Source organism: Bombina bombina, chromosome 1 (assembly GCF_027579735.1).
Source record: "Bombina bombina isolate aBomBom1 chromosome 1, aBomBom1.pri, whole genome shotgun sequence".
Classification (NCBI taxonomy): Eukaryota; Metazoa; Chordata; class Amphibia; order Anura; family Bombinatoridae; genus Bombina; species Bombina bombina.
The window spans coordinates 141,306,428-141,329,396 of NC_069499.1; the positions used below are offsets into that span (position 1 = coordinate 141,306,428).

General features: G+C 40.2%; 1 protein-coding gene across 3 annotated transcripts in view; it reads right to left on the reverse strand.

The window, feature by feature from the left end:
• Window positions 1-22,969, reverse strand: part of MAP4K5 (mitogen-activated protein kinase kinase kinase kinase 5) — a 498,289-nt gene that overhangs the window by 164,248 nt on the left and 311,072 nt on the right. For all 3 annotated transcript variants that reach the window (XM_053697647.1, XM_053697646.1, XM_053697645.1), the window contains exons 13-14: window positions 13,394-13,472; window positions 12,230-12,288 (exon numbers count right to left, since the gene is read on the reverse strand). In XM_053697647.1, coding sequence (XP_053553622.1) covers window positions 12,230-12,288; window positions 13,394-13,472 — 138 coding nt within the window. The remainder of the gene's footprint in view (window positions 1-12,229; window positions 12,289-13,393; window positions 13,473-22,969) is intronic.

Genomic DNA, 22,969 nt, shown 5'->3' on the forward strand with positions numbered 1-22,969 from the left:
TCCATACCTTCAAATTTAAGGATTTGAGATCCTGATGGAAAAAAGGACCTTGTGACAGAAGGTCTGGTCTTAACGGAAGAGTCCACGGTTGGCAAGAGGCCATCCGGACAAGATCCGCATACCAAAACCTGTGAGGCCATGCTGGAGCCACCAGCAGAACAAACTAGCATTCCTTCAGAATCTTGGAGATGACTCTTGGAAGAAGAACTAGAGGCGGAAAGATATAGGCAGGATGATACTTCCAAGGAAGTGACAATGCATCCACTGCTTCCGCCTGAGGATCCCTGGATCTGGACAGATACCTGGGAAGTTTCTTGTTTAGATGAGAAGCCATCAGATCTATTTCTGGAAGTCCCCACATTTGAACAATCTGAATACCTCTGGGTGAAGAGACCATTCGCCCGGATGTAACATTTGGGACTGAGATAATCCGCTTCCCAATTGTCTATACCTGGGATATGAACCGCAGAAATTAGACAGGAGCTGGACTCTGCCCATACCAGTATTCAAGATACTTCTTTCATAGCCAGAGGACTGTGAGTCCCTCCTTGATGATTGATATATGCCACAGTTGTGACATTGTCTGTCTGAAAACAAATGAACGATTCTCTCTTTAGAAGAGGCCATGACTGAAGAGCTCTGAAAATTGCACGGAGTTCCAAAATATTGATTGGTAATCTCACCTCCTGAGATTCCCAAACCCCTTGTGCTGTCAGAGACCCCCAAACAGCTCCCCAACCTGTCAGACTTGCATCTGTTGAAATCACAGTCCAGGTCGGAAGAACAAAAGAAGCCCCCTGAACTAAACGATGGTGATCTGTCCACCACATCAGAGAGTGTCGTACAATCGGTTTTAAAGATATTAATTGAGAAATCTTTGTGTAATCCCTGCACCACTGGTTCAGCATACAGAGCTGAAGAGGTCGCATGTGAAAACGAGCAAAGGGGATCGCGTCCGATGCAGCAGTCATAAGATCTAGAATTTCCATGCATAAGGCTACCGAAGGGAATAATTGAGACTGAAGGTTTCGACAAGCTGAAATCAATTTTAGACGTCTCTTGTCCGTTAGTGACAGAGTCATGGACACTGAATCTATCTGGAAACCTAAAAAGGTTACCCTTGTCTGAGGAATCAATGAACTTTTCGGTAAATTGATCCTCCAACCATGATCTTGAAGAAACAATACAAGTCGATTCGTATGAGATTCTGCTAAATGTGAAGACTAAGCAAGTACCAAGATATCGTCCAAATAAGGAAATACCACAATACCCTGTTCTCTGATTACAGACAGAAGGGCACAGAGAACCTTTGTAAAAATCCTTGGAGCTGTTGCTAGGCCAAACGGCAGAGCCACAAACTGGTAATGCTTGTCTAGGAAAGAGAATCTCAGAAACTGAAAGTGATCTGGATGAATCGTAATATGCAGATATGCATCCTGTAAATCTATTGTGGACATATAATGCCCTTGCTGAACAAAAGGCAGGATAGTCCTTATAGTTACCATTTTGAATGTTGGTATCCTTGCATAACGATTCAATATTTTTAAATCCAGAACTGGTCTGAAGGAATTCTCCTTCTTTGGTACAATGAAGAGATTTGAATAAAACCCCAGTCCCTGTTCCAGAACTGGAACTGGCATAATTACTCCAGCCAACTCTAGATCTGAAACACATTTCAGAAATGCTTGAGCCTTCGCTGGATTTACTGGGACACGGGAAAGAAAAAATCTTTTTGCAGGAGGCCTTATCTTGAAGCCAATTCTGTACCCTTCTGAAACAATGTTCTGAATCCAAAGATTGTGAATTGAATTGATCCAAATTTCTTTGAAAAATCGTAATCTGCCCCCTACCAGCTGGGCTGGAATGAGGGCCGCACCTTCATGTGGACTTTGGAGCTGGCTTTGGTTTTCTAAAAGGCTTGGATTTATTCCAGACTGGAGATGGTTTCCAAACTGATACCGCTCCTGTGGGTGAAGGATCAGGCTTTTGTTCCTTATTGTGAGGAAAGGAACGAAAATGATTATTAGACCTAAATTTACCTTTAGATTTTTTATCCTGTGGTAAAAAAGTTCCTTTCCCTCCAGTAACAGTTGAGATAATAGAATCCAACTGTGAACCAAATAATTTATTACCCTGGAAAGAAAGGGAAAGCAAAGTTGACTTAGAAGACATATCAGCATTCCAAGTTTTAAGCCATAAAGCTCTTCTAGCTAAAATGGCTAGAGACATATACCTGACATCAACCCTAATGATATCAAAGATGGCATCACAAATAAAGTTATTAGCATGTTGAAGAAGATTAACAATGCTATGAGAATTATGATCTGTTACTTGTTGCGCTAAAGCTTCTAACCAAAAAGTTGAAGCTGCAGCAACATCTGCTAAAGATATAGCAGGTCTAAGAAGATTACCTGAACATAAGTAAACTTTTCTTAGAAAGGATTCAATTTTCCTATCTAAAGGATCCTTAAAGGAAGTACTATCTGCCGTAGGAATAGTAGTACGTTTCGCAAGAGTAGAGATAGCCCCATCAACCTTAGGGATTTTGTCCCAAAACTCTAATCTGTCAGATGGCACAGGATATAATTGCTTAAAACGTTTAGAAGGAGTAAATGAATTACCCAAATTATTCCATTCCCTGGAGATTACTTCAGAAATAGCATCAGGGACAGGAAAAACTTCTGGAATAACTACAGGAGATTTAAAAACCTTATTTAAACGTTTAGATTTAGTATCAAGAGGACCAGAATCCTCTATTTCTAATGCAATTAAGACTTCTTTAAGTAAAGAACGAATAAATTCCATTTTGAATAAATATGAAGATTTATCAGCATCAACCTCTGAAACAGAATCCTCTGAACCAGAGGAATCATTATCAGAATCAGAATGATGATGTTCATTTAAAAATTAATCCGAAAAATGAGAAGTTTCAAAAGACCTTTTACGTTTACTAGAAGGAGGAATAACAGACATAGCCTTCTTAATGGATTTAGAAACAAAATCTCTTATGTTAACAGGAACACTCTGAATATTAGATGTTGATGGAACAACATCAGGTAATGTAACATTACTAAAGGAAATATTATCTGCATTAATAAGTTTGTCATGACATTCATTACAAACAACAGCTGGAGGAACAGATACCACAAGTTTACAGCAAATACACTTAACTTTAGTAGATCCAGCACTAGGCAGCGATTTTCCAGAAGTATCTTCTGACTCAGGGTCAATCTGGGACATCTTGCAATATGTAATAGAAAAAAACAACATATAAAGCAAAATTGATCAAATTCCTTAAATGACAGTTTCAGGAATGGGAAAAAATGCCAGTGAACAAGCTTCTAGCAACCAGAAGCAATAAATAATGAGACTTAAATAATGTGGAGACAATAGTGACGCCCATATTTTTTAGCGCCAAAAAAGACGCCCACATTATTTGGCGCCTAAATGCTTTTGGCACCAAAAATGACGCCACATCCGGAACGCCGACACTTTTGGCGCAAAAAAACGTCAAAAATGACGCAACTTCCGGCGACACGAATGACGCCGGAAACCAAGAAAAAATTTTGCGCCAAAAAAGTCCGCGCCAAGAATGACGCAATAAAATGAAGCATTTTCAGCCCCCGCGAGCCTAACAGCCCACAGGGAAAAAGTCAAATTTTAAGGTAAGAAAAAAATTATTTATTCATATGCATTATCCCAAATATGAAACTGACTGTCTGAAATAAGGAACGTTGAACATCCTGAATCAAGGCAAATAAATGTTTGAACACATATATTTAGAACTTTATATAAAAGTGCCCAACCATAGCTTAGAGTGTCACAGAAAATAAGACTTACTTACCCCAGGACACTCATCTACATGTAGTAGAAAGCCAAACCAGTACTGAAACGAGAATCAGTAGAGGTAATGGTATATATAAGAGTATATCGTCGATCTGAAAAGGGAGGTAAGAGATGAATCTCTACGACCGATAACAGAGAACCTATGAAATAGACCCTGTAGAAGGAGATCATTGAATTCAAATAGGCAATACTCTCTTCACATCCCTCTGACATTCACTGCACGCTGAGAGGAAAAGCGGGCTCCAACCTGCTGCGGAGCGCATATCAATGTAGAATCCAGCACAAACTTACTTCACCACCTCCATAGGAGGCAAAGTTTGCAAAACAGATTTGTGGGTGTGGTGAGGGGTGTATTTATAGGCATTTTGAGGTTTGGGAAACTTTGCCCCTCCTGGTAGGAATGTATATCCCATACGTCACTAGCTCATGGACTCTTGCTAATTACATGAAAGAAAGATAGATAATCCCTTTATTACCCATTCCCCAGTTTTGCATAACCAACACGGTTATATTAATATACTTTTTACCTCTGTCATTACCTTGTATCTAAGCCTCTGCAGACTGGCTAAAATGCAAGTGTGTCAAAAGAACGGAAATAATGGGGCAAACAATGTCCTCTCATAAGTAACTCCAAGGGCGTGAGCACAAGGTTATCTATATGGTACACATGAACACCCTCTATCTGTGAAAAACTGTCTAATTTAGATAAAAGGCGGCCTTCAGAAATTAGCATATGAGCCTACCTAGGTTTAGCATTCAACTAAGAATACCAAGAGAACAAAGTAAATTTGATGATACAAATTAATTGGAATTTTGTTTAAAATTGCATGCCGTATCTGAATCATAAAAGTTTAATTTTGACTAGACTGTCCCTTTAACTGGTAGGATTTAGTTAAAGTATAAAAGGAAGACGCTGTCTTGCATAACCTTTCTACTAAAAATTAAAGGGGCATTAAATAATAAAAAAAACAGAATTTATGCTTACCTGATAAATTACTTTCTCCAACGGTGTGTCCGGTCCACGGCGTCATCCATAACTTGTGGGAATATTCTCTTCCCCAACAGGAAATGGCAAAGAGCACAGCAAAAGCTGTCCATATAGTCCCTCCTAGGCTCCGCCCACCCCAGTCATTCGACCGACGGACAGGAGAAAAAATAGGAGAAACCATAAGGTGCCGTGGTGACTGTAGTTAAAGAAAGAAATTCATCAAACCTGATCAGGTTACCTAAACAGAAGGCACCACGGCTTGCAAAACCTTTCTCCCAAAAATAGCCCCCGAAGAAGCAAAAGTATCAAATTTGTAGAATTTGGCAAAAGTGTGCAGGGAAGACCAAGTCGCTGCCTTACATATCTGATCAACAGAAGCCTCGTTCTTGAAGGCCCATGTGGAAGCCACAGCCCTAGTAGAGTGAGCTGTGATGCGTTCAGGAGGCTACCGTCCGGCAGTCTCGTAAGCCAATCGGATGATGCTTTTCAGCCAAAAGGAAAGAGAGGTAGCAGTAGCTTTTTTTGACCTCTCCTCTTGCCAGAATAAACGACAAACAGAGAAGACGTTTGTCTGAAATCCTTTGTTGCTTCTAAATAGAACTTTAAAGCACGAACTACATCTAAATTGTGTAACAAACGTTCCTTCTTTGAAACTGGATTCGGACACAAAGAAGGCACAACTATTTCCTGGTTAATATTCTTGTTGGAAACAACCTTTGGAAGGAAACCAGGTTTAGTACGCAAAACAACCTTATCTGAATGGAACACCAGATAGGGCGGATTACACTGCAAAGCAGATAGCTCAGAAACTCTTCTAGCAGAAGAAATAGCAACCAAAAACAGAACTTTCCAAGATAACATCTTGATATCTATGGAATGTAGAGGTTCAAACGGAACCCCTTGAAGAACTGAAAGAACTAAATTCAGACTCCAGGGAGGAGTCAAAGGTCTGTAAACAGGCTTGATCCTGACCAAAGCCTGAACAAAAGCTTGAACATCAGGCACAGCTGCCAGTCGTTTGTGTAACAAGACAGATAAAGCAGAAATCTGTCCCTTTAGAGAACTCGCTGATAATCCCTTATCCAAACCTTCTTGGAGAAAGGAAAGGATCCTAGGAATTTTGATCTTACTCCATGAGAATCCCTTGGATTCACACCAACAGATATATCTTTTCCATATTTTATGGTAAATTTTTCTAGTTACAGGTTTTCTGGCTTCGAAATCCGAAAACCCACGCTTAGATAAAATCAAGCGTTCAATTTCCAAGCCGTTAGCTGGAGGGAAACTAGATTTGGATGTTCGAATGGACCTTGTACTAGAAGATCCTGTCTCAAAGGTAGCTTCCATGGTGGAGCCGATGACATATTCACCAGGTCTGCATACCAAGTCCTGCGTGGCCACGCAAGAGCTATCAAGATCACTGAGGCCCTCTCCTGCTTGATCCTGGCTACCAGCCTGGGAATGAGAGGAAACGGTGGAAACACATAAGCTAGGTTGAATGTCCAAGGCGCTACTAATGCATCCACTAGAGTCGCCTTGGGATCCCTGGATCTGGACCCGTAGCAAGGAACCTTGAAGTTCTGACGAGACGCCATCAGATCCATGTCTGGAATGCCCCATAATTGAGTCAACTGGGCAAATATCTCCGGGTGGAGTTCCCACTCCCCCGGATGGAATGTCTGACGACTCAGATAATCCGCCTCCCAGTTTTCCACTCCTGGGATGTGGATCGCAGATAGGTGGCAGGAGTGATCCTCCGCCCATTTTATGATTTTGGTCACTTCTCTCATCGCCAGGGAACTCCTTGTTCCCCCCTGATGGTTGATGTAAGCAACAGTCGTCATCTTGTCTGATTGGAATCTTATGAATCTGGCCTTTGCTAGTTGAGGCCAAGACCTGAGAGTATTGAATATCGCTCTCAGTTCCAGAATGTTTATCGGGAGAAGAGACTCTTCCCGAGACCATAGCCCCTGAGCTTTCAGGGAGTCCCAGACCGCGCCCCAGCCCACTAGACTGGCGTCGGTCGTGACGATGACCCACTCTGGTCTGCGGAAGCTCATTCCCTGGGACAGATGATCCTGGGTTAGCTACCAACGGAGTGAGTCTCTGGTCTTCTGATCTACTTGAATCACTGGAGACAAGTCTGTATAGTCCCCATTCCACTGTTTCAGCATGCACAGTTGTAATGGTCTTAGATGAATTCGCGCAAATGGAACTATGTCCATTGCTGCAACCATCAACCCTACTACTTCCATGCACTGAGCTATGGAAGGTCGTGGAACAGAGTGAAGAACTTGACAAGCGTTTAGAAGTTTTGACTTTGACATCTGTCAGGAAAATCTTCATTTCTAAAGAATCTATTATTGTCCCCAAGAAAGGAACTCTTGTCGACGGAGACAGAGAACTTTTTTCTATGTTCACTTTCCATCCGTGAGATCTGAGAAAGGCCAGAACGATGTCTGTGTGAGCCTTTGCCTTTGAAAGAGACGACGCTTGTATCAGAATGTCGTCCAAGTAAGGTGCCACTGCAATGCCCCTTGGTCTTAGAACCGCTAGAAGGGACCCGAGTACCTTTGTGAAAATCCTTGGAGCAGTGGCTAGCCCGAATGGGAGAGCCACAAACTGGTAATGTTTGTCCAGAAAGGCGAACCTTAGGAACTGATGATGATCTATGTGGATAGGAATATGTAGATACGCATCCTTTAGATCCACGGTAGTCATAAATTGACCCTCCTGGATTGTAGGTAAAATCGTTCGAATAGTTTCCATTTTGAACGATGGCACTCTGAGAAATTTGTTTAGGATCTTTAAATCCAGAATTGGTCTGAAAGTTCCCTCTTTTTTGGGAACTACAAACAGATTTGAGTAAAAACCCATTCCTTGTTCCACGGTTGGAACTGGGTGTATCACTCCCAATTTTAACAGGTCTTCTACACAATGTAAGAATGCCTGTCTCTTTATTTGGTTTGAAGATAAGTGAGACATGTGGAACCTTCCCCTTGGAGGTAGTTCCTTGAATTCCAGAAGATAACCCTGAGAAACTATTTCTAGTGCCCAGGGATCCTGAACATCTCTTGCCCAAGCCTGAGCAAAGAGAGAGAGTCTGCCCCCTACTAGATCCGGTCCCGGATCGGGGGCTACTCCTTCATGCTGTTTTGGTAGCAGCAGCAGGCTTCTTGGCCTGCTTACCCTTGTTCCAGCCTTGCATCGGTTTCCAAGCTGGTTTGGTTTGTGAAGCATTACCCTCTTGTCTAGAGGCTGCAGAGTTAGAGGCCGGTCCGTTCCTGAAATTGCGAAAGGAACGAAAATTAGACTTATTCTTGGCCTTGAAAGGCCTATCTTGTGGGAGGGCGTGGCCCTTACCCCCAGTGATGTCTGAGATAATCTCTTTCAATTCTGGCCCAAAAAGGGTTTTACCCTTGAAAGGGATATTAAGCAATTTTGTCTTGGAAGATACATCCGCTGACCAAGACTTTATCCAGAGCGCTCTGCGCGCCACAATTGCAAACCCTAAATTTTTTGCCGCTAATCTAGCTAACTGCAAAGCGGCATCTAAAATAAAGGAATTAGCTAACTTAAGTGTGTGAATTCTGTCCATAACCTCCTCATACGGAGTCTCTCTACTGAGCGACTTTTCTAGTTCCTCGAACCAGAACCATGCTGCTGTAGTGACAGGAATAATGCACAAAATAGGTTGCAGGAGGTAACCTTGCTGTACAAAAATCTTTTTAAGCAAACCCTCCAATTTTTTATCCATAGGATCTTTGAAAGCACAATTATCCTCGATAGGAATAGTAGTGAGCTTAGCTAGTGTAGAAACTGCCCCCTCGACCTTAGGGACTGTCTGCCATAAGTCCTTTCTGGGGTCGACCATAGGAAATAATTTCTTAAATATAGGAGGGGGGACAAAAGGTATGCCGGGCTTCTCCCACTTCTTATTCACTATGTCCGCCACCCGCTTGGGTATAGGAAAAGCGTCGGGGTTCCCCCGGAACCTCTAGGAACTTGTCCATCTTGCACAATTTTTCTGGAATGACCAGGTTGTCACAATCATCCAGAGTAGATAGCACCTCCTTAAGCAGTGCGCGGAGATGCTCTAATTTAAATTTAAATGTCACAACATCAGGTTCAGCCTGTTGGGAAATTCTACCTGAATCAGAAATTTCCCCATCTGACAAAACCTCCCTCATGGCCACTTCAGATTGGTGTGAGGGTATGACAGAGCAATTATCATCAGCGCCCTCCTGCTCTACAGTGTTTAAAACAGAGCAATCGCGCTTTCTCTGAAATGCAGGCATTTTGGATAAAATATTTGCTATGGAGTTATCCATTACTGCCGTCAATTGTTGCATAGTAACAAGCATTGGCGCGCTAGAAGTACTAGGGGCCTCCTGCGTGGGCCAAACTGGTGTAGACACAGAAGGAGATGATGTAGAACTAAGTCTACTCCCTTCATCTGATGAATCATCTTGGGCAACTTTACTATCTGTGGCAGTACTGTCCTTACTTTGTTTGGACGCTATGACACAATTATCACACAATTTTGAAGGGGGAGACACATTGGCTTCCATACAAACAGAACATAGTTTATCTGAAGGCACAGACATGTTAAACAGGCTTAAACTTGTCAATAAAATACAAAAACCGTTTTAAAACAAAAACGTTACTGTCTCTTTAAATTTTAAACAGGGCACACTTTATTACTGAATATGTGAAAAACTATGAAGGAATTGTTCAAATTTAACCAAATTTTCACCACATTGTCTTAAAGCATTCAAAGCATTGCACCCCAAATTCAGACCTTTAACCCTTAAAATGAGGAAACCGGAGCCGGTTACAGTTTTAACCCCTCTACAGTCCCAGCTACAGCCTTTGCTGCGACTTTACCAAACCCAGGGGGGTATACGATACCAAATGAAGCCTTCTAGGAACCTTTTTCAACTACTTTCAGACCCACACACATGCAGCTGCATGTCCTGCTCTCAAAAGTAACTGCGCAGTAATGGCGCGAAAATGAGGCTCTGCCTACTACAGAGAAGGCCCTTCCTGACTGGGAAGGTGTCTAAGCCAGTGCCTGACGTAAAAAAATGTTGCCCAAAGTTTATAAAGTGTGAATTTCAACATAAAGCTGTATAAAATGCCCAAATAAAGCAATCTATCTAGCCCATAAAAGTGTCTACCAGTTTTATAGCCCATATTAAGCCCTTTATTCTGTTTGAGACTAAGAAAATGGTTTACCGGTCCCCATGAGGGGAAATGACAGCCTTCCAGCATTACACAGTCTTGTTAGAAATATGGCTAGTCATACCTTAAGCAGAAAAGTCTGCCAACTGTTTCCCCCAACTGAAGTTATCTCATCTCAACAGTCCTATGTGGAAACAGCAAACTATTTTAGTTACTACTGCTAAAATCATATTCCTCTCACAAACAGAACTCTTCATCTTTTTCTGTTTCAGAGTAAATAGTACATACCAGCACTATTTTAAAATAACAAACTCTTGATAGTAGAATAAAAAACTACAACTAAACACCACATACTCTTCACCATCTCCGTGGAGATGCTGCTTGTTCAGCGGCAAAGAGAATGACTGGGGTGGGCGGAGCCTAGGAGGGACTATATGGACAGCTTTTGCTGTGCTCTTTGCCATTTCCTGTTGGAGAAGAGAATATTCCCACAAGTTATGGATGATGCCGTGGACCGGACACACCAATGTTGGAGAAAAGACTAGATAGAATGATCCATTTTTTAACGTTTTATTAGCTGTTTAAAAATAGTGACAAAATAAGAATAAAGTTTTAGTGTTTATAAAACAATGGGAGCTTCCATGTTGTAACTTTGGTTACCTTCTCTGCTGTGGCCAATTAGAGACAGTTATAAATAGGTCACTAGAGTGTGCAGCCAATGGCCTTGTGGATTATAACAGTGTTCTGCACCTCCATTTATAACAGGAACTGAAAAGCTTACCATTTCAGAATGAAATTAAAGGGGGGCAAAATAAATATATAAAAAAAACATATTTATATATATATATATAAATATATATATATATATATATATATATATATATATACACACACATACACACACATACTGTACATACATATACACACACAATTTATCAGCACTATTTTTCCATCCTCAAAATGACCAATCAGAGAAAGAGTTACCTTTTAGTAGAACATAAAAGGCACCTTGCATATATATAAAGGGTTATAAAAATGCAAAAAGAATATACTTTAATGTGTTTTAGCATTTTATTATAGCTTGCATACATCACACTACTTGGAGCTAGCTGAACACATCTGGTGATCCAATTATGAGAGACAATTGTGTGTTGCCACAATTTATAAGCTAGCTCCCAGTAGTGCACTGCTGCTGAGTATATGCTTTTCAACAAAGGATAACAAAAGAACAAAGTAAACATGATAAAATAAGTGAATTTAAAGGGCCATAACTCTGCGACGGCTCATGATTATTTGCAGCTGATGTACCCTATGCATGTTTGTGGTACCTCACAGAACACTCATACTAATTTGAAATGGGTGCTTATTAAAAAAAACTGTCTATACAAGGCTATGTTTAAAGTGCAACTTTACAGTGGTGACGTCTCATAAAGCAATGTGTAATTTGCTAAATTCTACTAAGCATTCTTCGACATTAATACATTCTGGTCTCACTCTTTGGGGTTTACCTATCACGAGGTGATATCTGCTGCATTTGAGCCTGGAATTGATATTTATAATGCAGCATTTTAATATTCCTAAACTAAACATCCTGGGTGATTGACAAGCCCTACTCTCCTGCAATAGTTTGCACAAGAGCAAGATGTGTACCAAAATTTATAATGAAATGCAGACAGGTTCACAATATGTGAATCTTGTCCTTCTGATAAGTGATAAATCTAGCTCTTCACATAACTTAATTTGTGCTGCGTGCACACACACAAAAACAATAGATAGAAGTGAACTGCTTAACCCCTTGACGCGGTTAGGTCGATCCATGCCATCCTAACATCGTTGGGCTTTAACGCCATTAAGACGGCATGAAAGTCCTGCAGCCTCACCCTTTGAATTTTGTTCCGATGTAAAACATTTGCTCCCAGCATGAAGGGTTAATAAATGGACTACTGAAAGTGTGTCTGCAAAGTTACTGATACATAAGAAGATTTTGTCTTGGGCTGCACAAGGATTGGCATCACTGAATACAAAATTTATTTTTTTAAATATTTTTCATTTCTTTTAATATAAGCAAACCGTAACTAATGACCAAAAAAATAATCTGCCAACATCAACATATCCCATTATGTTTCTAGCACAGAGTACATTATCACTGCTACAACATTAAGAAATAAACTGACAATACTACTTGAAACAGGAATATGAGTTTGGACTCACCACTTCTTCATTAGCTTCTGTTTCTTTCCTGAGAGGTGGCTCAAACTGTAGCTTGTCAACTACAAAATTAGGTGGAAAGGAAGCTTGAGGTCAGTTAAAAATGTTTTCACTAAGCATTAGACTTAAAGCTTTGCAAAATTTCACCAGTCCACTAGTCCTGGACAAGTAAGATATTGCAGCATACAAGTAAAAAAAAATGTATGTTTAACACTGAGTGGACTAGTAACTTAACTCCTGACTACTAAACCATAGTGCGATTTTTCCACCCATGTGTATACATACATTTTTTATACACATATACACACACACACAAATAAATTCAGTCTATAAAATCAGAAGAACTTTCACAACCGAAGAGGTTAAATGGGCATATGTCATTTCCGAAATAAGATGAAAATCAATTTTGCAACATAATGCATTTTTAAAGATGATTTAGTTAAGTAACTAAAGCTAGAGTGATAGTGACCAATTGCTAATAAGGCTTTAGGTCACATGCAAAAGCACTTGTTTCCTGTGCTGGTAACATCAGGCAACAAGAACAATAGTAACGTGTGGGAGGCAGAACCATTTTTGTAAGTCTAAGTCTGCTGCAAAAGTGCTTCAAACTGCACTTCGGAAATACAACTTATGTCTCCTTAACCCCAAATAATGAAATACAGGAGAAAGATGAATGTTAGCTAACCAACAAGATGCATTTATCTCACTATTTATCATTTATCTCACTATAATGGCCCTTTAAAATGGACACGAATGCACAAAAATAAAACACTCTAAATTTCTTAAAGCATTTAATTATTAAACAATTACTTGCATTTTATGTGTTAACCCCCTGCAGATTGGTGAAACACAAATATGTTAGCTCCAGAGCAGTAATGCACTATTCTGAGAAGCAGCAGAAAACATTTGATAAGCTAATGACAAGAGGCATATATGTCTAGCCAATATTAAACAGTTAACTACCAGCAATACATTGCTACTCCTGTGCCCACGTAGGTATGCTTTGTAACAAAGCCTACCATAAAAACAAATTTAATTTGATAACATAAGTCAACTGAACAGTCTCTTAAAATTGCATTTCTAAACCATTTAAGTTTTGACTTTCATAACTAGCAACATATCGGAGTGTGTAAAAAATACAATTCACAAGGCAATTTGCATACTTACAGTTCAATTCTGATGCTGTTCTCTCAGCTCTTACTGCTTTGTTAGAAGAACGGATAGTATGTCTTACGACAGACAGGGGCTGATAAAAAACAAAAAAAAATTATGCTTTTCTTTCATGATGTTGATTTGAGGGTCCATGAGTTATCACGTGTGGGAATTCCCCTCATGACCACTAGGAGGCGACAAATCATACCCCAGCACACCAGATCTTTAAATCCCTCCCACTCCCATGATCCTCAGTCATACATATAGCCAATATATAAGGAAAACAGAAAAGCAGGAAAGATAAAGTGGGGCAAAGTAAGCACTGCCTCCCCTGAACAAAAAGAAAGGACAGGCTCGTGGACTCATCAGATGGTGAACAAAGTTCATAAGTCATCACGAGTGGGAATCTAAACCCAAGCAGTAAAGTACACAAGATCACCATGAAATGGGGGGAGGAGAGACAAACGGTGAAGGCAGAACTATACTAAAATCACAGAACTTTCCTGACAAAGGGTGTTTCAGAAAATGCATAAGTGATAAAACTTTGAAAAAGTGTGCAAAGACGACCAAGCAGCTGCCTTGTAAATCTGATCAATAGAAGCCTCATTACAAAAGGCTCAGGAAGTGGCAACTGCTCTAGTAGAATGAGCAGTAATGCACTTAAGGGGAGTTTTCCCTACAACCAAACAAGCCTTACGAATTAACGCTTAAAGCCAAGCAGCTAAAGTCATAGCTGTAGCTTTCTGACCTTTGAAAAAAACATAATTTATGCTTACCAGATAAATTCCTTTCCTTCTGGATAGGGAGAGTCCACGGCTTCATTCCTTACTGTTGGGAAATACAACACCTGGCCACCAGGAGGAGGCAAAGACACCCCAGCCAAAGTCTTAAATATCCCTCCCACTTCCCTCATTACCCCATTCATTCTGCCGAGGGAACAAGGAAAAGTAGGGGAAACATTAGGGTATAAATGGTGCCAGAAGAATAAAATAAATAATAGGAGACTGCCCATAGACAAGAAACAACGGACAGGGGCCGTGGACTCTCCCTGGTAATCTGGTAAGCATTAATTAGGTTTACCTTCTTAAGATAGGGAGAGTCCACGGCTCCATTCCTTACTGTTGGGAAAACTATATACAAGCTTCAGAGGACACTGAATGAATAACGGGAGTGAACAAAAAGGAAGAAGCGTACCCAGCCTGCAAAACTTTTCTCCTGAAAGCTGCAAAAACATCAAACTTGTAAAATTTTGAAAAAGTATGTAAGTAGGACCAGGTAGAGGCCTTACAAATCTGATCTATAGAGGCCTCGTTCTTAAAGACCCAAGAGGAACCCACTGCTCTAGTGGAATGAGCTGTTATCCTCTCAGGAGGACGATGTCCCACTGTCTCATTAGCTAATCGGATGACACTCCTTAACCAAAAATATAAGGAAGTCGAAATAGCCTTCTGCCTCGCTTCCCGAATAGACAACAAACAAAGAGTAAGATTGTCTAAACTCCTTAGTAGCCGGAAGATAGAACTTCAAGGTGCAAACCACATCAAAATTGTGAAGTAAGCGTTCCTTCGATGAAGGATTAGGACACAAGGAAGGAACCACAATCTCCTGATTGATGTTGCGATCTGACACAACCTTAGGAAGAAAGCCTAATTTAGCATGTAAAACTGCCTTATCTGCATAAAAAAAAAAAATCAGATAAGAGGGCTCACATTGCAAAGCAGAGATCTCAGAGGCAATAGCCGATAAAAAGAGAACCTTCCAAGATAACAATTTAATGTCAACGGAATGCAGAGGCTCAAACGGAAACTGTTGCAAAACCCTAAGAACAATATTTAGGCTCCAAGAAGGAGCCCCAGATCCAAACACAGGTCTGATCCTAACCAGAGCCTAAACAAAGGACAGCACGTCTGGAAGCTCAGCCAGTCCTCAATTTTAAATCTAAAGGATGGTTCCTCCACTGCAGGAGGCTTAGACGCTAAGGACTCTGACCCAGAAAGTTAACCCACTGAAGCTACAGAGGTTAACTCATCATCGGATAACTGGGACATAATAGCTAAATCCGATAAATATTTAGATGACTCCGGGTCAGGAGAGCTATGTTTAAACTTTCTCTTGCGTTTGTTAGAGTGAGGTTATGCGCTCGTTAGAGTGAGGGCCGCAGACACCGCTGTTTGTAACTGCGTGGTTAAGTCCGCAGGAAGAAAGCCTCCTCCGGATTGAGGATTAGATGTGCTATGGGGAACTGCATGTGGAGTGGATAATGTAGCAAGTGTAGTAATCTCACAGGACACCAAGTCCTGAGAGATAGACGGCTCAGCAGGCTTGTCTCCCTTCTTAGACTTTACAACGGTGTTAATGCATGTGGAACATAATTGAGTGGGCGGGAAAACCACGGCCTCTTTACAACATAAACAGGTATGATTTAGTACAGAAGGAGTACCTTCTAACCCCAACTTTCCCTGCATCTATTGGCTCTAACTTTCATCAATACTCTCACTGAGAGGTTAACATGACTACTTAAAACTCCAGTCCTATCTCGAAGGGCAAATACCCTTTTTCGGGACTCTCCAAATCTTCTGACACTTCTCTGCCACCTCCTAACTCGACGAAAGGCAAAGAATGACTGGGGTAATAAGGAAGTGGGAGGGATATTTAAGACTTTGGATGGGGTGTCTTTGACTTCTCCTGGTGGCCAGGTGTTTTGTTTCCCAACAGTAAGGAATGAAGCTGTGGACTCTCCCTATCCGGAAGGAAAGGAATTGATCTGGTAAGCATAAATTATGTTTTTTTTCAAAGTTCAGAAAGCTACCTATCTTAGGAAGGAAAAAAATCTTTTGTGGCTTCCTTAGACTTTTAAGGAGATAGACAAAAGAAGAAAACATAATTTATGTAAGAACTTACCTGATAAATTCATTTCTTTCATATTAGCAAGAGTCCATGAGCTAGTGACGTATGGGATATACATTCCTACCAGGAGGGGCAAAGTTTCCCAAACCTCAAAATGCCTATAAATACACCCCTCACCACACCCACAATTCAGTTTAACGAATAGCCAAGAAGTGGGGTGATAAAAAAGTGCGAAAGCATATAAAATAAGGAATTGGAATAATTGTGCTTTATACAAAATCATAACCACCACAAAAAAAGGGCGGGCCTCATGGACTCTTGCTAATATGAAAGAAAAGAATTTATCAGGTAAGTTCTTACATAAATTATGTTTTCTTTCATGTAATTAGCAAGAGTCCATGAGCTAGTGACGTATGGGATAATGACTACCCAAGATGTGGATCTTTCCACACAAGAGTCACTAGAGAGGGAGGGATAAAATAAAGACAGCCAATTCCTGCTGAAAATAATCCACACCCAAAATAAAGTTTAACGAAAAACATAAGCAGAAGATTTAAACTGAAACCGCTGCCTGAAGTACTTTTCTACCAAAAACTGCTTCAGAAGAAGAAAATACATCAAAATGGTAGAATTTAGTAAAAGTATGCAAAGAGGACCAAGTTGCTGCTTTGCAGATCTGGTCAACCGAAGCTTCATTCCTAAACGCCCAGGAAGTAGAAACTGACCTAGTAGAATGAGCTGTAATTCTCTGAGGCGGAGTTTTACCCGACTCAACATAGGCAAGATGAATTAAAGATTTCAACCAAGATGCCAAAGAAATGGCAGAAGCTTTCTGGCCTTTTCTAGAACCGGAAAAGATAACAAATAGACTAGAAGTCTTACGGAAAGATTTCGTAGCTTCAACATAATATTTCAAAGCTCTAACAACATCCAAAGAATGCAACGATTTCTCCTTAGAATTCTTAGGATTAGGACATAATGAAGGAACCACAATTTCCCTACTAATGTTGTTGGAATTCACAACTTTAGGTAAAAATTCAAAAGAGGTTCGCAACACCGCCTTATCCTGATGAAAAATCAGAAAAGGAGACTCACAAGAAAGAGCAGATAATTCAGAAACTCTTCTGGCAGAAGAGATGGCCAAAAGGAACAAAACTTTCCAAGAAAGTAATTTAATGTCCAATGAATGCATAGGTTCAAACGGAGGAGCTTGAAGAGCTCCCAGAACCAAATTCAAACTCCAAGGAGGAGAAATTGACTTAATGACAGGTTTTATACGAACCAAAGCTTGTACAAAACAATGAATATCAGGAAGAATAGCAATCTTTCTGTGAAAAAGAACAGAAAGAGCAGAGATTTGTCCTTTCAAAGAACTTGCGGACAAACCCTTATCTAAACCATCCTGAAGAAACTGTAAAATTCTCGGTATTCTAAAAGAATGCCAAGAAAAATGATGAGAAAGACACCAAGAAATATAAGTCTTCCAGACTCTATAATATATCTCTCGAGATACAGATTTACGAGCCTGTAACATAGTATTAATCACAGAGTCAGAGAAACCTCTTTGACCAAGAATCAAGCGTTCAATCTCCATACCTTTAAATTTAAGGATTTCAGATCCTGATGGAAAAAAGGACCTTGTGACAGAAGGTCTGGTCTTAACGGAAGAGTCCACGGTTGGCAAGAGGCCATCCGGACAAGATCCGCATACCAAAACCTGTGAGGCCATGCCGGAGCTACCAGCAGAACAAACGAGCATTCCTTCAGAATCTTGGAGATTACTCTTGGAAGAAGAACTAGAGGCGGAAAGATATAGGCAGGATGATACTTCCAAGGAAGTGATAATGCATCCACTGCCTCCGCCTGAGGATCCCGGGATCTGGACAGATACCTGGGAAGTTTCTTGTTTAGATGGGACGCCATCAGATCTATTTCTGGAAGTTCCCACATTTGAACAATCTGAAGAAATACCTCTGGGTGAAGAGACCATTCGCCCGGATGCAACGTTTGGCGACTGAGATAATCCGCTTCCCAATTGTCTATACCTGGGATATGGACCGCAGAGATTAGACAGGAGCTGGATTCCGCCCAAACCAAAATTCGAGATACTTCTTTCATAGCCAGAGGACTGTGAGTCCCTCCTTGATGATTGATGTATGCCACAGTTGTGACATTGTCTGTCTGAAAACAAATGAACAATTCTCTCTTCAGAAGAGGCCAAAACTGAAGAGCTCTGAAAATTGCACGGAGTTCCAAAATATTGATCGGTAATCTCACCTCCTGAGATTCCCAAACTCCTTGTGCCGTCAGAGATCCCCACACAGCTCCCCAACCCGTGAGACTTGCATCTGTTGAAATTACAGTCCAGGTCGGAAGCACAAAAGAAGCCCCCTGAATTAAACGATGGTGATCTGTCCACCATGTTAGAGAGTGTCGAACAATCGGTTTTAAAGATATTGTTTGAGATATCTTCGTGTAATCCTTGCACCATTGCTTCAGCATACAGAGCTGAAGAGGTCGCATGTGAAAACGAGCAAAGGGGATCGCGTCCGATGCAGCAGTCATAAGACCTAGAATTTCCATGCATAAGGCTACCGAAGGGAATGATTGTGACTGAAGGTTTCGACAAGCTGCAATCAATTTTAGACGTCTCTTGTCTGTTAAAGACAGAGTCATGGACACTGAATCCATCTGGAAACCCAGAAAGGTTACCCTTGTCTGAGGAATCAAAGAACTTTTTGGTAAATTGATCCTCCAACCATGATCTTGAAGAAACAACACAAGTCGATTCGTATGAGATTCTGCTAAATGTAAAGACTGAGCAAGTACCAAGATATCGTCCAAATAAGGAAATACCACAATACCCTGTTCTCTGATTACAGACAGAAGGGCACCGAGAACCTTTGTAAAAATTCTTGGAGCTGTAGCTAGGCCAAACGGTAGAGCCACAAACTGGTAATGCTTGTCCAGAAAAGAGAATCTCAGAAACTGATAATGATCTGGATGAATCGGAATATGCAGATATGCATCCTGTAAATCTATTGTGGACATATAATTCCCTTGCTGAACAAAAGGCAAGATAGTCCTTACAGTTACCATTTTGAACGTTGGTATCCTTACATAACGATTCAATATTTTTAGATCCAGAACTGGTCTGAAGGAATTCTCCTTCTTTGGTACAATGAAGAGATTTGAATAAAACCCCATCCCCTGTTCCTGAACTGGAACTGGCATAATTACTCCAGTCAACTCTAGATCTGAAACACATTTCAGAAATGCTTGAGCTTTTACTGGATTTACTGGGACACGGGAAAGAAAAAATCTCTTTGCAGGAGGTCTCATCTTGAAACCAATTCTGTACCCTTCTGAAACAATGTTCTGAATCCAAAGATTGTGAACAGAATTGATCCAAATTTCCTTGAAAAAACGTAACCTGCCCCCTACCAGCTGAACTGGAATGAGGGCCGCACCTTCATGTGGACTTAGAAGCAGGCTTTGCCTTTCTAGCTGGCTTGGATTTATTCCAGACTGGAGATGGTTTCCAAACTGAAACTGCTCCTGAGGATGAAGGATCAGGCTTTTGTTCTTTGTTGAAACGAAAGGAACGAAAACGATTATTAGCCCTGCTTTTACCTTTAGATTTTTTATCCTGTGGTAAAAAAGTTCCTTTCCCACCAGTAACAGTTGAAATGATGGAATCCAACTGAGAACCAAATAATTTGTTACCCTGGAAAGAAATAGAAAGTAAAGTTGATTTAGAAGCCATATCAGCATTCCAAGTTTTAAGCCATAAAGCTCTTCTAGCTAAAATAGCTAGAGACATAAACCTGACATCAACTCTGATAATATCAAAAATGGCATCACAGATAAAATTATTAGCATGCTTATGTGTTACTTGTTGCGCTAAAGTTTCCAACCAAAAAGTTGAAGCTGCAGCAACATCAGCCAAAGATATAGCAGGTCTAAGAAGATTACCTGAACACAGATAAGCTTTTCTTAGAAAGGACTCAATTTTCCTATCTAGAGGATCCTTAAACGAAGTACCATCTGACGTAGGAATAGTAGTACGTTTAGCAAGGGTAGAAATAGCCCCATCAACTTTAGGGATTTTGTCCCAAAATTCTAATCTGTCAGACGGCACAGGATATAAATGCTTAAAACGTTTAGAAGGAGTAAATGAATTACCCAATTTATCCCATTCTTTGGAAATTACTGCAGAAATAGCATTAGGAACAGGAAAAACTTCTGGAATAACAACAGGAGCTTTAAATACCTTATCCAAACGTTTAGAATTGGTATCAAGAGGACCAGAATCCTCTATTTCTAAAGCAATTAGAACTTCTTTAAGTAAAGAACGAATAAATTCCATTTTAAATAAATATGAAGATTTATCAGCATCAACCTCAGAGACAGAATCCTCTGAACCAGAGGAGTCATCAGAATCAGAATGATGATGTTCATTTAAAAATTAATCTGTAGGGAGAGAAGTTTTAAAAGATTTTTTACGTTTACTAGAAGGAGAAATAACAGACATAGCCTTCTTTATGGATTCAGAAACAAAATCTCTTATATTATCAGGAACATTCTGCACCTTAGATGTTGAGGGAACTGCAACAGGCAATGGTACTTTACTAAAGGAAATATTATCTGCTTTAACAAGTTTGTCATGACAATCAATACAAACAACAGCTGGAGAAATAGCTACCAAAAGTTTACAGCAGATACACTTAGCTTTGGTAGATTCAGCACTTGACAGCGATTTTCCTGTAGTATCTTCTGACTCAGATGCAACGTGAGACATCTTGCAATATGTAAGAGAAAAAACAACATATATATAAAGCAAAATTGATCAAATTCCTTAAATGACAGTTTCAGGAATGGGAAAAAATGCCAAAGAACAAGCTTCTAGCAACCAGAAGCAATAAATAATGAGACTTAAATAATGTGGAGACAAAAGCGACGCCCATATTTTTTCGCGCCAAATAAGACGCCCACATTATTTGGCGCCTAAATGCTTTTTGGCGCCAAAAATGACGCCACATCCGGAACGCCGACATTTTTGGCGCGAAATAACGTCAAAAAATGACGCAACTTCCGGCGACACGTATGACGCCGGAAACGGAAATAGAATTTTTGCGCCAAAAAAGTCCGCGCCAAGAATGACGCAATAAAATGAAGCATTTTCAGCCCCCGCGAGCCTAACAGCCCACAGGGAAGAGTCAAATTTTTGAAGGTAAGAAAAAAAGAATAAATCAAAATGCATTATCCCAAATATGAAACTGACTGTCTGAAAATAAGGAAAGTTGAACATTCTGAGTCAAGGCAAATAAATGTTTGTATACATATATTTAGAACTTTATAAACAAAGTGCCCAACCATAGCTTGGAGTGTCACAGAAAATAAGACTTACTTACCCCAGGACACTCATCTACATATAGCAGATAGCCAAACCAGTACTGAAACGAGAATCAGCAGAGGTAATGGTATATATAAGAGTATATCGTCGATCTGAAAAGGGAGGTAAGAGATGAATCTCTACGACCGATAACAGAGAACCTATGAAATAGACCCCGTAGAAGGAGATCACTGTATTCAAATAGGCAATACTCTCCTCACATCCCTCTGACATTCACTGCACGCTGAGAGGAAAACCGGGCTCCAACTTGCTGCGGAGCGCATATCAACGTAGAATCTAGCACAAACTTACTTCACCACCTCCATCGGAGGCAAAGTTTGTAAAACTGAATTGTGGGTGTGGTGAGGGGTGTATTTATAGGCATTTTGAGGTTTGGGAAACTTTGCCCCTCCTGGTAGGAATGTATATCCCATACGTCACTAGCTCATGGACTCTTGCTAATTACATGAAAGAAACCACAATTTCCTCATTAATAGTATCTGCAGATATAAATAAAAATGTGTCACACTATAAAACAATAACTAACACAAATACAGTGATAAAGTGAAAATAAAAATGTTTTTTCACAATTATATACAAAAAATCCAATACCGACCATAAATAAAAAAACAAATATCAACAGTCATTTGATGTAAAGTGAGACAGTTTTTATTTGCAGAAAGATACTCAACAGTTATGCTCAAATGAAGAGAAAGAGATAATAGCATAACTCTGCATACAATACAATTTCACACCTGAGTCAATGCTACTCACGTGTCTGGGAGCTAAGACTAGTTCTAGTGTAAGCACTCAAAAATACATATATCCCAGATTACAGCATACAATTTATTAAAAGCTTTAAAAACTGTCTCAGCTGCAAAACCCTTAGTGATGTCTAACATCCACACTTCGTGTATGCAAGTTCTTTGCAAACTTAACCACAAAAACACAGAGGGTTAGAAGCCGTTGCCGTTAAAGTGTAACCCCCCTCCTGGTAACCAATCTGTATTAATTCTCCAGTCCGATGTACATTTCGCTGACTAAGCTTTTTCAAAGAGCCTGCAGATACTACAAAAGGAAGAAAGGAATAGATAGTGCAAAGAACATCCTTATCCTGATTAAAGGGACAGTCTAGTCCAAAATAAACTTTCATGATTCAGATAAAGAATGCAATTTTAAACAATTTTCCAATTTACTTTTATCATCAGAATTGCTTTGTTCTTTTGGTATTCTTTGATGAAAGCTAAACCTAGGTAGGCTCATATGCTAATATATAAGCCCTTGAAGGATGCCTCTTATCTCAGTGCAGTTTGACAGCTTTTTACAGCTTGACAGCACAAGTTCATGTG